Below are 15,535 nucleotides of genomic sequence, written 5' to 3' on the forward strand. Positions count from 1 at the left end.
TGATAAAATATTGGTTTCGAATAAAAATCTATTGAACAAGAAAAGATATTGAAATGAAACTCATTTTATTATATGCAAAATATTTGTGTTAACTTTCATGTAATTTTTAAGAAAAATCCAATTGACAACTTTTTTATAAAAAACGAAACTATTTTATGAAAAATAAAAAATATTGACTTCAAACTTTTGTTGTCTTATAAAAACTTATGTTTCTTATATCTTTAAATATCGACAGACGGTCACGAATGGCAAGTTTTCATTTAAGTGTTTTACTTTATTAGAAAATTTGTAGGGTGGTTTCGTGGTTTCAAGTTAGAAGCTCTTGCATTTAACATGTCATTTGAATTAGGTATCCTTAAATTGGCTGCGTTCAATCTCAGATAGATAAGGTATCCGGATACTTTTTAGTAAGTGTCTTACGTGTAAAATAAAGAATTAAAGAATTTCTGGGGTATGTAGAAACTTGAGATTTTTGTATTTGTTGGTAAACAAAAAGATACAAAATGTTAATTGAAGTTGTATTTGAGGATGTTCTGTACATAATAGACGATGAAGAAGATATTTGCTCCAAATATTAGAAGGTAATTATGATCTATTTTACAAAGAGCCACACAAAAAACAACCATTTTTTCTCCAAGTTCAAAGTTCTTTTAATTTGCTGCACTTTCTACAAGAGATCCTTATAATTTGAAATCGTTAATAAGCAATTGATTATAGATATCAAAAATAGTTTGTTCACATTTTATTGGCTATTCTAGTTGATCGTGCCCCTTGAATGGTTTTTAAAGAAGCGTTGGATAACCAAACGGAAATATCATGCAACAAAAGTTCTTGGGTTGGTCCCACTATTAAGCTACTGCAAACACTCCAACTCAAAATCTTACCGCAAAGCAACTTTTGCTCATTCTGAAATGCGATTGAAAGTCTTCTAAACTATATCTAGGTATTGTCACTTCAAAATAGTCGTCGTTTCTGTTAGGATAGCTTTCTGTTAAACGTAAATCGTTCAAAACCGGAGATTTTGCAAGTAAATTATAATTGTATAGAATTTCAATTGAGCTAAGAAGAAATTTAAAATAGATTACAGATAAGGGTTATCTCTTATTTATTAAATTTGTTCGCACCTATCAATTCACCATCGGCCTACGAATCAGTTGAATTATCCATTAAATGTTTTATCTTACAAACCTTTTGACTTCGAAGCTTAAATCTTTCTATGCTTTTGTTAACAGCTGAAAGTTGTTATCTATTTCAATTCAGCTATTCAACTCGTTCAACAAGATAGGTATCTAAAAATCCACGTATCCAAGATACCCTATCCAGCACGAGATTGAACGCAACCATTAGCTTAATTTTTGTCATTTACTATACTAATTCGTCAAGCAGTCGAATAATTTTACTTGCTACAAAAGTGGTGGTGCAAGGTTTTGCCCTTTTTGCTAACTTTAACAACAATATTATATACGACATTTCCTAAACAAGTTAAAAACTCTAACTCAAGCATATAGCTTGGGTGTAAATATGAGCAAGTAGTCTTTTTAATTTACTCACCAGTGTCGATTTTTTTGGCATTATTACCCTATGGGCATTTAATGATTCTCCAATTCAATTATTATAATTTTTTGTGTTTTATCTTTTAAACGTGTACTGATCTCCATAAGTCTATATATTTACATATTTTTACTCAAGAGTTGTTTTTATTATAAATATATTCTCGATTTTAAATAGCTTTGCAGTTACTTATGGCGTTTTTAAATTCCTTTCTGTAAACACTAGCAAATTCCCACTTGAATGACAAAATCCCTTTATCTAAGTCAAAAGTAAAAAAAAATCGCAAATATTGGTTTACATATTTATGTACGTTCGTTTTCAACCTGTTATAATTCGTTAAATACGCAACAAACAATATTTCCTCTTTGGTTGTGCCGAAATACATAAAGCCACATTGAATCTGTTTAACTCTTACGCAATTTAAATGCTAAAAACAAAAACAAAAGCCTTAAAAGAAAGTGAAAATGAAGTAATTCGTCAACCGATGCTTTGGTTACTAATTTTTTTTCATTGGCTATCGTGAATCTGGCCCTGACTACTAATATGTTCCATTCATTTGTGTAATGAATTCATCTGTACATATGCTTAATGCTTCAGTTTGATGTGTTTTATTTCTTAATGGAAGAACCACTTGTTGTGTTATAAATAATTGTCTGTTTTATGTTGAATTATGATCTGAGTGTTTCAAATAAAAAGGGTTCTGAATTTACTTATAGGACGAATAGAATGCGATTCGTAATATGGTTTAGAAACTACATAACTCTTGTAGACACGACAGTAAATTTTTTGTAGTTGCACTTGTTGACTGTTGTCAAAAAATTGGGTTGCTATTTTAAAATGAACAGACTTATTCCTAACAACGTTTGCAAATAGTAAAAAATAATGGTTCGTAGGCAAAGCATAAATTAATTCAATGAACTTTTTTTCAACGCATTTTCTGGCGTCGTCGTTGGCTTGTAGTGCGTGGCATTAAAGATCTTGCGATTTAAAACCTTGACTATTTTTAACTTCCCAAGAATTAATTCTGATGGGTCCGATTTGTCAAATTGAAAATGTTGACATTTCTCGTTTTAAGGTCCCAAGAGTCGAAAAAAAAAATTTTGGAAAGATGTCTGTGTGTGCGTTTGTACGTACGTTCTGCATACGTTCGCGACGTTTTTGTCGGCGTCCATAGCTAAAGATATCGACTTTAAATAAATGTTGTTATACAGATAATAATGCAGAAAAATGCAAAAAAAAGTTTTCAAGAAAATTGCGTGGGTGGTTTTTTTTACCATAGCAGTTTTAAAAAAAGGTGAAAATGTTGGTTAACCCTAAATATTTCATGAACCAATGACGCTAAAGACTTGAACTAAATTTTATATTATATATTGTAACGTGATACCAAACCACTTTATTTTTGGAAAAAATCCAATTAACGAGTTATTTTATAAATCTAAAAAACTGAAAAACAAATTTGTCACCTCGAAAGTCTTACAACTAAAATATCATTTCATGTCCAAAACAATGTTGTGCAACGAAAAATAATGGTTTTGAGATCTGTCCAAATTAAAAAAAGATCTAATCTACAGTTTTCTTTATAAAAAAACATTACTCAAAGTTGTTAAAAACTGAATTTCGACTCAAATATCTTTTCAAAAACTTGAGATTAAGGCTTCAAACTAATTTTATTTTATACAAAATATTGTTTTCAACATTCTGAAAAATATTGAGAAAAATCGAATTAGCAGTTTCTTTTACAAAAAATAAAATTTTAAGACAAAATTTAACAAAAGTTGGTAAAAATTGATTGTTGACTCTATTATATTTTCAAAAGTTTGAGATATTGGCTTTAAACTAATTTAATCTTTTAAAAGATATTGTTGTTAACATTCAGTAAAATTTTGAGAAAAATCGAATTGACATTTTTTTTTACAAAAAATAAAAACCTCCCAAAAAATCAATACTAAAAATTGTTAAAAAATTACTTTCGACTCAAATAGCCTTTCAAAAAATAAAAATATTGTCTTCAAACTTTTTTATTTCACAGAAAATATTGTTTTCGATATTCAGTAGTTTTTTAAATAAAAATCCAATAGTCCGTTTTTGCATAAAACATATAATCTGCAAAAAATATTTCGCAAATTTGGTAAAAATTGATGTTCGGTTCTCAAATTAATTTCATTTATCCAATTTTTAAAAATTTAAGAAATGCTTCTTAAATTACTAAACATTTGTTTTAGACTAACAAAACTAGATTTTCAAACTAAAGAAAGAAAAATATTATTGGCAATTTTTAAATTTTAAAGAATAATTCAACTAACAACTTATATAACTCAACCCTACAAACATTTAAGCAAGACAAATCGAAAGACGGGATTTGAAGTTATCAGTGTGGGTCGCATCTCAGCCTTTTTTTCTCGGGATAAGCCCGAGACGTTTGACTCATTGAAGAGAATGTTAGACATGCTATTGCTGACATTCGGCCCCATTTAGTGCATTAGTTGGCCAAAAATTTTGAAAACATAATGGCAAACATTTATCTTAATAATGAAGGAACATTTTTAGCTATAATATTAAATTATGTGCTTTTAATTATTATCTTAAAAACCAAGCGTCTTAAAAAAACACCCTTTACAGAGTTTGTTATTCTTTTTAAAAGTACTTTATTTCACAAATTTAAACAATAACTTTGAAACTTTGCATGCATCCAACGTCGAAAAAAAGAAAAGAGTTTAAATCTTCTTCGGGAGTTACTTCCTCAAGACATAAATAAAACAAATTACCTATTCAAAATGACAGTCAACTTTTATTTACATACCTAAATACATTTATATACTTAAAAACATATGTTCATGCGAGTTCTTAATTGTAATTGTAATTGTTTTCTTTATTTTTTCTTAACCATTTTAGGCCCCGTCGTCGATCGGGTTCGAGCATTGTTGTGATTGATGGTGATGATCTAAAGCCATGTCTGCCTGACGATTATATAAGTAATCAACATTATCGAACGCATTCAGATACTAAGGACATAGATCCAACAATGTTGACTATGATTTCTACAAATCAAGACAAAGGTTAGTAAATTTTAGTTTTTTGTATTGAAATTTATTTTAATTTTAAATATAAAATATATTTTTATTAGGTCCCCACCGAGAGATGGCAGTAGATTGCCCCGATACGTTTGTAGCACGCAACAAAACACCTCCAAGATATCCACCACCTCGTCAATCTGTAACTGGAACAGCAATGATGATACCAGGTTCAACACCCGGTCAACCAGTAACCGTTCCACAAATCTCAACACTCAATAATTCCGCTGTTCAGGTAAATGCAAATTTAATGTTGTGTGGTAGTGGTAAACTAACTATTGCATTGCATTCCGAAAACGATCAAACTCACAATCATCAACACGACTCACATCACATCAATCATCAATCTAACAATCATCAAAAACAAAACGTTGATAACGAATTCATCCAAAAACAAATGAAAATCGATCAGTACACCATTTTAAACAATAACCATCCACATCAGCTGCAACAGGCACAGCCACAACACCATACAAATAAAACACGAGAAGAACAACACCAAACACCACAAAAACACAATAATCTGAGTTTAAGTAGTGCAAGTGGTAGTGATAGTATTGGGGGTGACCAGGTCGGGATCGGAATCGGGAGTAAGTCGGATAAATTGTCTCTTGACTTGGAACCCTTGTCTGATCTCTATCAGAAAAGCTCGTCGTTTTCTTTCGATGATAGCAGCAAAGAATCCTTCGATTCGATTAGTTACATTCAGCTTCAGAACAATAATAACATGATCAAGGCCGCTAATGGTTGCATGTTGCTTTCAAATACTACGTCTTCTTGTGGTGGATCGCTAAGCACCCGCAGTTCTTTCTCTGGGGAATTGGCCACGCCGGAGTATGAACTGCGCGAACTTAAGCCGAAGGGTTCGATCCGCAAGCATCGTGAGATGCCTGTAGACGTGCCCGATAGTTTCATTGAGATAATCAAAGGCCCACCACGCTATCCACCACCCGTACGTTTGTCGTCGCCTTCGTCATTAGTTTCAATTGTCAATACGGCCAACTCTGATCCGCAGCACAATAGCGCAAATGAATTATTATCCGGTCATGGTCATGCCAAAAACTCGTCCTATACTACTCTGGTGACAACATCGTTGTCGTCTTCACCGTTGTCTTTTGCGTCGTCGTCGGCACTATCAATCAATACCAATAATGACGTTTCAAACATTACGCGTTCATTGTCTTCGTCGTTTTCGTCTTCAACAAAAACAGCATCAACAACGGCCACAGCTACAGCTACGTCCAAGCGTCCACCACAAATTGTCAAAGAAGTAGTTAAAGCAAAGTCTTCACTTTCTTCGTCACAAGGATCAACTGAAAACCAGAAGCCTCAGCCCCAAGTGGCTGTTAGGCGAAATAATGAGGTATTTTATTTATTTTCGTTAAGTATTTTTTTAGTTCTTTTTCCTTTACTTTCGTTAAGTCCTTAGTTTTTAAAATAGCTGCTGTTTCCAACGAATATAATATTAAGAGAAGTCATTTCCTTTCGAAGGAGTCCAAAGAAAACAGATAAATCATTTAAATAATAATAACCAAAATCCCGGCAGTTTAAAAGTTATTAATCTACCTATGTACAAATAAATTTTCTTTAAAATTTCGTATAATTTGCTCGTACTGAAATTTTGAAATGTAGTTACAGATAAAAAATATACATTACCTGCATACATACATAAATGCTCCCAAAAATAATAATTACATATACATAATTGTAAGTTAATTCCAGGTGATATCTTTTTTATTCCTTTTTTGTACAAAAGATTTATTATTTTTATTTCCTTTTTAAGCATATAAATCCTATAGATACCTACTTTGTTGATAACATGTAATTATTTGATCCGCTTGCGTTTCCGTTTATTTAAAGCGTAAAAAAATGCACAAGATCTCCCCGCCATCATTTTATAAATAGTGGTAAGGGTTTATGACCTCAGATCTGAGACATGATATTAGGGTTGCATTAGCCAGTTAAAGCATTGAGTCATCTTTACTAACCTATTTAAATATTGTTCATATTTGAAAATATCCATTACAATAAAAATATCATTGTCACTTTAAAAGAAATGTAACAATTTTTATGCAAGCAGAATTGAGTTGCCGAAAGCTTCCAAAAACGTTAAACATTTTTTTGTTTCATTTTTTTTTTTACTATTTACATAAACCATCTAATAGCCTTAAGGCTTTTAAAAGATGGAAGAAAATAAAAGTAGGTTTTTCTATAATTTAATTCTATATTTCATTGGAAATTGTTCAAGCTCATTGAATAAAATTTCACCATCTTACCTAAACACGAAGAAATAAATTCGATGTTGACTCTTGTCACGAAGCTAAAGTTCATAAAAATACTTATAGCAAATCCAAGGCTGTTGGTCGAAAAAGAATTCACGATATATCATCAAAATATTTCTTAACTTTGTCATTGGGATATTACAGAAAATTGTGTGTCCACTAAAGAGTTTTCCAATAAAGACGATTAGTTAGCTCCAATTTTCAATGACTCGACCATACAATGTTAGCATTGTGCTCTCCCAACATTCTTTGGCTTGTTGAAATAAACAATGACTTAACTTAAATAAAATTAAAAAACGGTCAATCAAGAGCGGCGCCAGACTTTTAGTCATATTTTTTTTTTTTTTGGCAGGAGGAAATCTTCAAAAGACACTTGGCAGTATTCGACACCAAGTAGTGTGGGACTCTTAACCACTAAAACCACCCCTTTATCAGGACCAATCTTGAGGGATCGACTTCAGATTTTTTTTTCTTAACTTTGTACAATTACTTTGGGGAAAGTTTAAACTTTTAATACTTTCCCATGTTTTTTTTAGACCATAAGCTCATGGGGCTTGGTTCTTCTTAATCTCCAAACATAGTCATTCCAAGGTATTTGGCCGTATTTGCGTAAGGTACAGCTTGATTATTTAGGAATATTTGTATATTGTTTATCTTTTTATTTGTAAAGTTTATGTGTGAAGATTTTGTTTCATTAAGTTTGATACGCCATTTTTCGGTCCAAGCTCTCACAGTGTCGACGGTACCAAAATTGCGGTATCATCTGCAAAAGTAGCCATTATGGTGTGATTACCAACTGTAATATCCCTTGTGTATAGTAAATACAGGGTAGGACCTAGGACACTTTATTGTAGTACACCGGCTTCTATTTTCTTCAATTCCGAGTATTCTTGATCGTACCTTACTCTAAACAATCGGTCTGAGATGTACGATTTAAATATTTCAAAGTACTGCCTGGGAATATCCCTTTGCAGTTTGTACTCAAGTCCCTCATGCCAAACCTTGTCAAAAGCTTGAGCAACATCTAAGAAATTTACATATGATGATGAGTTTTTGAGCACCTCAATACAAATTTTTGATTAGACCAATATTGGCATACGGATTATGCTCATGGGGTGGAATCGGCTAAGCTGATTGTTGATAATTGACAATCAAAATAAACGAATTCGATCTTGGTAAGGTGATAGTCAAATTGATACCTAAAAAGCTGTCACAACGAAAATGTCATAGTCGTTTTCAAACAAATATGTTTATTCTGGAACATTTTCTTAAATAGTTATTTTTCGTTAAAAAAACACATTCCTGCGACCGCCAAAGCCTACGAGATTAAAACAAATCAACAGTAAGAATATTATTCAAAAGTAAGAATATTATTCAAACCCAGCCAATTTGATACTTTTATTTAGATGTTTTATAGGAATCAATTTAAAATTTCACCATGGTTCAATCGAATTGAATTGAGTTGAGTCGTTTTACACACATGGAATAAAAATGATAGTCAATTTCACTATCAAAAATATGATAGTCAATTATCACCTTAGCCGATTCCACCCCTAATTTACTATTTCGTCTACTATAGCTAAAGAGCTTGAACGATTTGAGAGACAAATTTTAAGATTTTGCTGTGGAAAATTTGGAAGAGCAAATACAAAATATTTCGCAAATAAGATAATTTATGAAGATTGCAAAATAATTCCGCTAATCCAATATTTAACAAACCCTATACAAATTAAATTGAAACGCACTGAACATCATTCAAACGCACTTATAAGATCTTTGTTTGGTTCAAACCTTACAGACAGTTTTGAAGACAACTATTATCTTTCTCCTTATAACATCCTTAATGAGCGATTATTACCATTAATAGAGCCTAACATTAACAGGGTTTGCTTGATATTTTTTTAAACGAGGCCAAGAAAATATGGTCTAACAATTTAAGTTGGAAGACTCCCTATATATGAAAGCATTTGAAGATTCTAACAGCTTTCTAAAAATGCCACATTTAAAAGCTAAAGTACAATAGTATTGAGGGCTTTGGCGCATTTCACTCAGAAATATAAGAAATTGTCTTAAAACGAAGCTTTTTCCAAAAATATTCTGTTCTTTTAGACATTTTTATAAATATAAAACATTTGCTATTAGCATTAATAGATACGTAGATGGAAATGATTTAGACTGTCATGCCAGAGGTTATGGGTTCGAGCCTTCCAGTGCCATCTACAAGTAAAGTTTTTTTTTCTTACGGCCACTACCTTTTTGCGAGAAATTGACAAACCCTCGAAGAGTAATTCTTCTCATGAAAAGCACTTCCTCAAATAAGCCGTGCGGATCCTACTCTAAACTGTAGGTACTCCATCTTAGCGTCTTCCAAGCGCAAATTTTAGCGATCAAAGAGGAAGAAGAAGGAACTTCTGATATCCGCATCTAATCTGACAGTCAGGCTGGTATTAAATCTCTTGACGGTTTCTCAACCAATAATTTAACAGCCCTCGATTGTCGATCGTCTCTTATGGAGATAGGGCAGCATTAACCTCTGTTGTGTACAGGGCCACAGAGACATCACAGGAAATTGTAGAGCCGATGAACTATTAGTGTCCTATCTCCTCTAGGCACATCTGACCATTGTGTCATATCTGCAAATTTCTCGTGTAAAAACTCTCCAGTTAAAAAAAGAGCTCCTAAGAGAACCGTTTGGCAATACGAGAAAGCCAACTGGGACGGTCTCAATAATTACTTCAGGATCTTTAACTGGTCACTATGCTTCCTCGATAGTGACGTTGACGCCAGCGCTGATATGATCACAAGTTTTATTCTCCTGGGAATGAGAACTTTTATCCCGAATAGGGTTAAAAGCATCAGACCTAAGGAAAACGCATGGTTCGATGCGAGCTGTAAAGAGGTTATTAGGGTTAAGAAGGTAAGTTTCCGTTGTTTTAAAGCCAATCCAACTGAGGAAAACCGGAATAAGTTCAAGCAAGCCAGGAAGGCCTGCAACGCCCATATTCGACGGACCAAATTTTTACATGACCAAAAATTACGGCAAAAAATACTGCAATGTCCCAAAGGCAGTACAAATTTTTGGTCGTTTGTAAAAAATATGAGGAATTCTTCCTCTTCCTCGGTTCCTACGCTCGTTGTGAATGACACTCCATTTGTTAGCTCCTTAGAGAAAGCAAATCTCTTTGCTAGGCAGTTCGCCGCCAATTCAACTCTGCCAGTGAGTGTTATGACTCCGCCTGTACTTGAGCGAGTTAATGATTCTATGGGGCAAATCTTTTTTCGCACTCGTACCGTAGCGAGGGTCCTAAAAGATCTTAACATACACAAATCTGCTGGTCCGGATGGTATCCCCGCTATTGTTCTGCGTAAGCTTTTTCATCTGTCCTACTCCTCAGGTCTCGTTCCGAGCGGATGGAAAACCGCATTTGTCCAGCCTATTCCCAAAAAAGGCGAATCTTCCTCACCGTCTAATTATCGACCGATTGCACTTACGTCCCTTCTTTCCAAGGTCATGGAAACGCTGATTAATTATCAGCTCAAGAAATATCTTGAAGAACGGAAGCTTCTTAATGACCGACAGTATGGCTTTCGTAGCAATAGGTCCACTGGTGATCTCATGGTTCATCTCACCGAACAGTGGAACAAATCTTTACATAGTTTTGGAGAAAGTAAGATTATTGCACTTGATATTTCAAAAGCATTTGATAGGGTTTGGCATCAGGCTCTCTTATCGAAAATGCGTGCTTTCGGTTTGCATGAATCCCTCCTTCATTGGATTAGTAATTACCTTTCGAATCGTTCAATACGAGTTGTATTGGATGGATTCAAGTCTGAAAACCACAAAATAAATGCTGGTGTGCCCCAGGGCTCTGTTCTATCTCCAACACTCTTTCTCATTTTTATTAATGATCTCCTGTCTGCAACATCTAATCCAATACATTGTTTCGCTGACGATAGTACTCTTAGCTTTTCATATTCGTTTTCAGATTCACACCCCTCTTCTTCGGATGTGGAACTGCAACGACAAAATATGATAAGCTCATTAAATTCCGACCTAAACAGCATTGTACAATGGGGAATAAGAAACCGCGTGGAATTTAATGCTTCGAAAACGCAATGCTGTCTTGTATCGTTAAAGCGAAATATACCCCCCCTGCCATTATCCATAAATGGCACTTGCATCGAGGAAACTGAACATCTCGATATTCTCGGTATGTGTATCACCAACCACCTTTTGTGGAACGATCACATACGCGATGTCGCCAAAAATGCCGCAAGATGTTTGGGTTTTCTAAGGCGATGCAAGAAGTTTTTCTCCCCCTCTGATCTGGCTGTTATTTACAAGACTTATATACGTCCAAAGCTTGAATATAACTCCCATATCTGGGCTGGTGCTCCTGCAACTTACTTAAGCCTCTTGGACAGTATTGAACGTAGAGCATTTAGACTGATTGGTGATATTACCATCATAAGATCATTTACGTCACTTGAACATCGTCGAAATGTTTCTTGTCTCACCCTCTTTTACCGTTATTTTAATGGTTTATGCTCTAGAGAAATAGCCAGCTGCATTCCTCCCCTTAAACAGTTCAACCGTAATACTCGCGCTTCTAGGAATGCTCATCAATATACACTCGAGCCCAACTTCGGTCGTACTGTCAAGTACAGAGATTCGTTCTTTAGCCGTACTATGCGAATGTGGAATGCCTTGCCACACTCTGTCTTTCCCAGCTATTGCAATATTCAGGAATTCAAAACCAATGTGCACCGACATCTCCTTTCAAACCCTCTCTCCCTTTCCTAGTGCTCACACTGTGTATTCATAATAAGGGTAATATATCCCTTTGAGTGTGCGCTTATTATAAAAAAAAAAAAAAAAAAAAAAATACGGCCTTCACTGGGCCTAAAGCGCTCTAAATGCTTGTTATCTCAAAGCAGACTTCCTATTAGCTCCCTAATAGGTGTCCTTACGGGACACTATCTTATAAGCAGACACGCAATACGACTTGGTGTAGCCTCAAATGACTTCTGCAGGAGCTGTATGGGCGGGGAAGAAGAGGAAACAATCTCTCACCTTCTCTGCACTTGTCCTGCTCTTTCACTAAGACGCAAACTTCATCTGGGAGACTACTCTTTTGATAATCCCATAGTGAACTAGCTAAAAAGGATATCAAATATCTTCTTCGCTTTATAAAAAGCTCAAAATGGTTCGACTAGTAGGAAGTAATTCTCTAGATTTATGTGGTATAACAATGGGGTTTTTCTTTTGGCCTAATTGTGTGGATTCTGAATCCGCAGCCACTTTAACTTAACCTTACCTAACCCCTCCATCTTAGACAATATTACTCGCACACAGGAATGGTTAAGAGTTGTAAGTCACTAGCAAAAAGTAGTATGTAAATATCAGTAATCGCCTACGTACCTAACATACCTTATTTTTATGATCATAATGCTATGCCCTGAAATATTAAGGACAACATAGACATGTACTCAACCCACTTACATTAAGGTTTATTTATTTCGTACACACTTCCTTAAACTAAAACCAAAGCCCTACAAAAAATGTATACTGCTTGAATTACAATAAAATAAAACATGTCCATCACACACCATTACTTATTCATTAGTACAACATAATTCCACACATCTTAACAAAATCTTGTTAATAATATCTCCAATAAATTAACCAACTAGATACATTATTTGTATTTTTATTGTACTTTATTTAATCAGACATTTTTCTTTCAACAGCTTAATGGTTCCGCAAAGCCAGTACCACCGCCCCGTGATCATTTACGTATTGAAGCAGATGGCCGACTGGTTAACCGTGCACCAGCGCCACAACTGCCCGATCGTAAAGTGAACAATAACAGTTCTATGGATCCTATGTTAATGCAGCAACAACAACAAATTGCTCAGGTAGTCCAGCCAACATTGGAGCAGTTAGACAGCATTAAAAAATATCAGGTAAATAAAGAATTTGGATGCAGCCCTTACTACAAATCCTTTGGCATTATCAAATTATTGTTCCGCTTTTACAAATTATGTGAAGTCCTACCTTACCCATGCAGGATCCTTAATTTTTTGTAAGTTGCGTAATGGTTTTATAACGCGTTTACAAGCAGAAACCATCATAACTGACATGATTTGGCTTGAATGCAAAAACAAAGTCTCTGGAACTGAATTGCCCCAAGACCTTTATAAGCTCTCTGAAAGTCTTCAACCCAACCCCACGAAAGTTTCACTAAAATTATTTTTGTGTATGCCTTTAACTTTAGTTCCCTCAAAAAAAAGTTAAAAGGGATAAGCAGCTCCTAGGTAGCCAATTGACATCAACAAGGTGGTTGATATCACGACATCGGAATTTGTTGTTCGAAAGATCCTATTTTTTTTAAACACCAACTCATTTAGAATTCAAGCAGTGCAACGTACATAGGTTCATTTTACAAAACCTCCCATGGTCTGACCATTATTGCCTACTCCTTTACGAATATAATTTACAACAGATCGACTTAAATACAAAACGTCGTGCATTTGCAAACATACTTTGCGATCACCAAGTCATCAAAGTTGCCATCGATTCTCTGCCAATTTTTGACTTTATTTTTGTTATCAAAAATCCAAGATCTTTTGCCTTCCTACTTACTGAACCAATTATGCCCACTTTAACTCAATTACAAGAATTTTACGTTAGTACCCAGTCTCTTCTTGATTTAAACCTGAGTATCTCGTACCATAGAATAAAACTTTACTCTAATCTTCTCAACGGACTTATGTATGTGCCACCTTAATTAATATTTTTAATTTAATTTATTACTTTCGTCGATATAAAATGTTTAGGAAAACAAAATATACATAGATGTTATAAACTGTTGTTTGAAGAGGTGTTCTTCAACACTGGCAAAACCATCTCTGTTACTCCTCTCTCCGCGGGCTCAAGGTCTCCTAGGAATGTCTTCCTTAGCGACAACCTCGAGTTTCACACCTATCCAAACTTCACCTCACCGGCTGACAGCAAGCTTGTACAAGTCACAAGACCTCTGATCGCCACAAACCATGAGTTTGACATGACCCTGATGCCAACCCCCATCGCTTATGGAAGAAAGTGGTCCTGAAAACTCTCTCAAAATGCTTAAAATCCACCCAAGAGCTTTTCCTGGACCAGCTGCCAACGATCAGCCGAAATTGTGCCATCATCATTGCTCCTGTCAATGACCGCAACCAGGACTTTGCCCTTCGTGACGTCACTGAAACTGGCTTGTTTTCTAATGGGATTGAGGGAGTTCTGGTTTGTGTTGGTATGGCCCTCTCAAGAGACCTTTCTCTTTTAGGCTTGAAGTCTTTCCCGCTCCTTGCTGCAGCAAGAACACTGTTTGCCCATTCAATGCGATCGGTTTAGCCTCTGGTGAATCATGGGATATGCCAGAGGCCTTCAGGATTCTCGAAGTTTGCCGCCTAGGTTTATATAGGCTTTTCCAGATTTTTTACTTTAAATTTCTGGATGTGCTCTTAGTAGTAGTGGTAGGGCCATTCTAAACAACCCTGCCACGTCTAGAATTAGGTATAGCTACCTTCCTACTCTCGTTGATGCCAACAGCAGAAGAGAGTCCATGGATTGCCATGACTCCCTTCTCTGTGTTGGCTACGGAAAGATGATTTGCGCCAAACTGCCGCCCGGTCACATCATTTTTGTTTGTTTACATTCATACATGATCAAACTAGTTGCGAAGCAAGAGAGGTCCGTCTGTACAGTGATTCGCATTATACAAATTAGGCTAGTTAATCCGGAGGTGGGCAGGTATCCGGATACTCCGTTAGAGACTGAACGGGTCGTTTAACACCTCAGATCCAGACCAAAAAAGATATGAGGTGGTTGGAACGAAAAGATAGGGTAAGGAGTCAGTTGATGTTAAGAACACCATGCTGGAAATGGAAAAGATTAGGATCTCGAATACTCTCGAGCCCAACTTTGGTCGCACTTTTAAGTAGAGAGACTCCTTCCTCCAATATGCATCGACACCTCCTTTCAACCCATCTCTTTTTCTTTCCTATTGCTCACACTGTATCTTTACATAATAAGGTTAGTAATATCCCCTTGAATGTGCGCTTATTATACAAAAAAGAGAGTATTTGCAACGAATTCTAAGTGTTGGTGTTGTTAATCCTGCTTCATTGATGTTAACTCATTAAAAATGGCTAAGGATTTTGGTACCTAGTTTAACATGGCAACCAAAGAACGACAGATTTTGTGTCAAAACAAGCTTAAATTCAACAAATCGAATAATTAAGCGGTTTGTTGAGCTACATACAAGATGGATGCGGTTTCGTGAAAACCTGAAAGGCTTAAATAATACCCTATCTGATGCATCTGAGAAGGCATATGGTACAGTTGTGTATCTGCGATCAATTCTGAAAAACGGAACAGTAATAGTAAAGCTACTTTGTTCAAAATCCCGAGAGGCTCCACTAAAAAGACAAACATCACCACGAATAGAACTATGCGCTGCAGTCTTAGGGGCTCATCTAACAGCTAGAGGTAAGAACGACTTGAACCTTAAAGACGTCCCTACATTCTTATGGACAGATTCCGAAATCGTCTTTGCATGGATAAATTCACCATCAGCATCATTT

At 35.2% G+C, this 15,535-nt stretch overlaps 1 protein-coding gene across 3 annotated transcripts in view; it reads left to right on the top strand.

The window, feature by feature from the left end:
• Positions 1-15,535, top strand: part of LOC129943983 (protein PALS1) — a 72,399-nt gene that overhangs the window by 43,692 nt on the left and 13,172 nt on the right. For all 3 annotated transcript variants that reach the window (XM_056053090.1, XM_056053091.1, XM_056053092.1), the window contains 3 exons: positions 4,444-4,607; positions 4,676-4,857; positions 12,656-12,871. In XM_056053090.1, the coding sequence (XP_055909065.1) occupies positions 4,444-4,607; positions 4,676-4,857; positions 12,656-12,871 (562 nt within the window). The remainder of the gene's footprint in view (positions 1-4,443; positions 4,608-4,675; positions 4,858-12,655; positions 12,872-15,535) is intronic.

The sequence above is a fragment of the Eupeodes corollae genome, chromosome 2, assembly GCF_945859685.1.
Source record: "Eupeodes corollae chromosome 2, idEupCoro1.1, whole genome shotgun sequence".
NCBI lineage: Eukaryota > Metazoa > Arthropoda > Insecta > Diptera > Syrphidae > Eupeodes > Eupeodes corollae.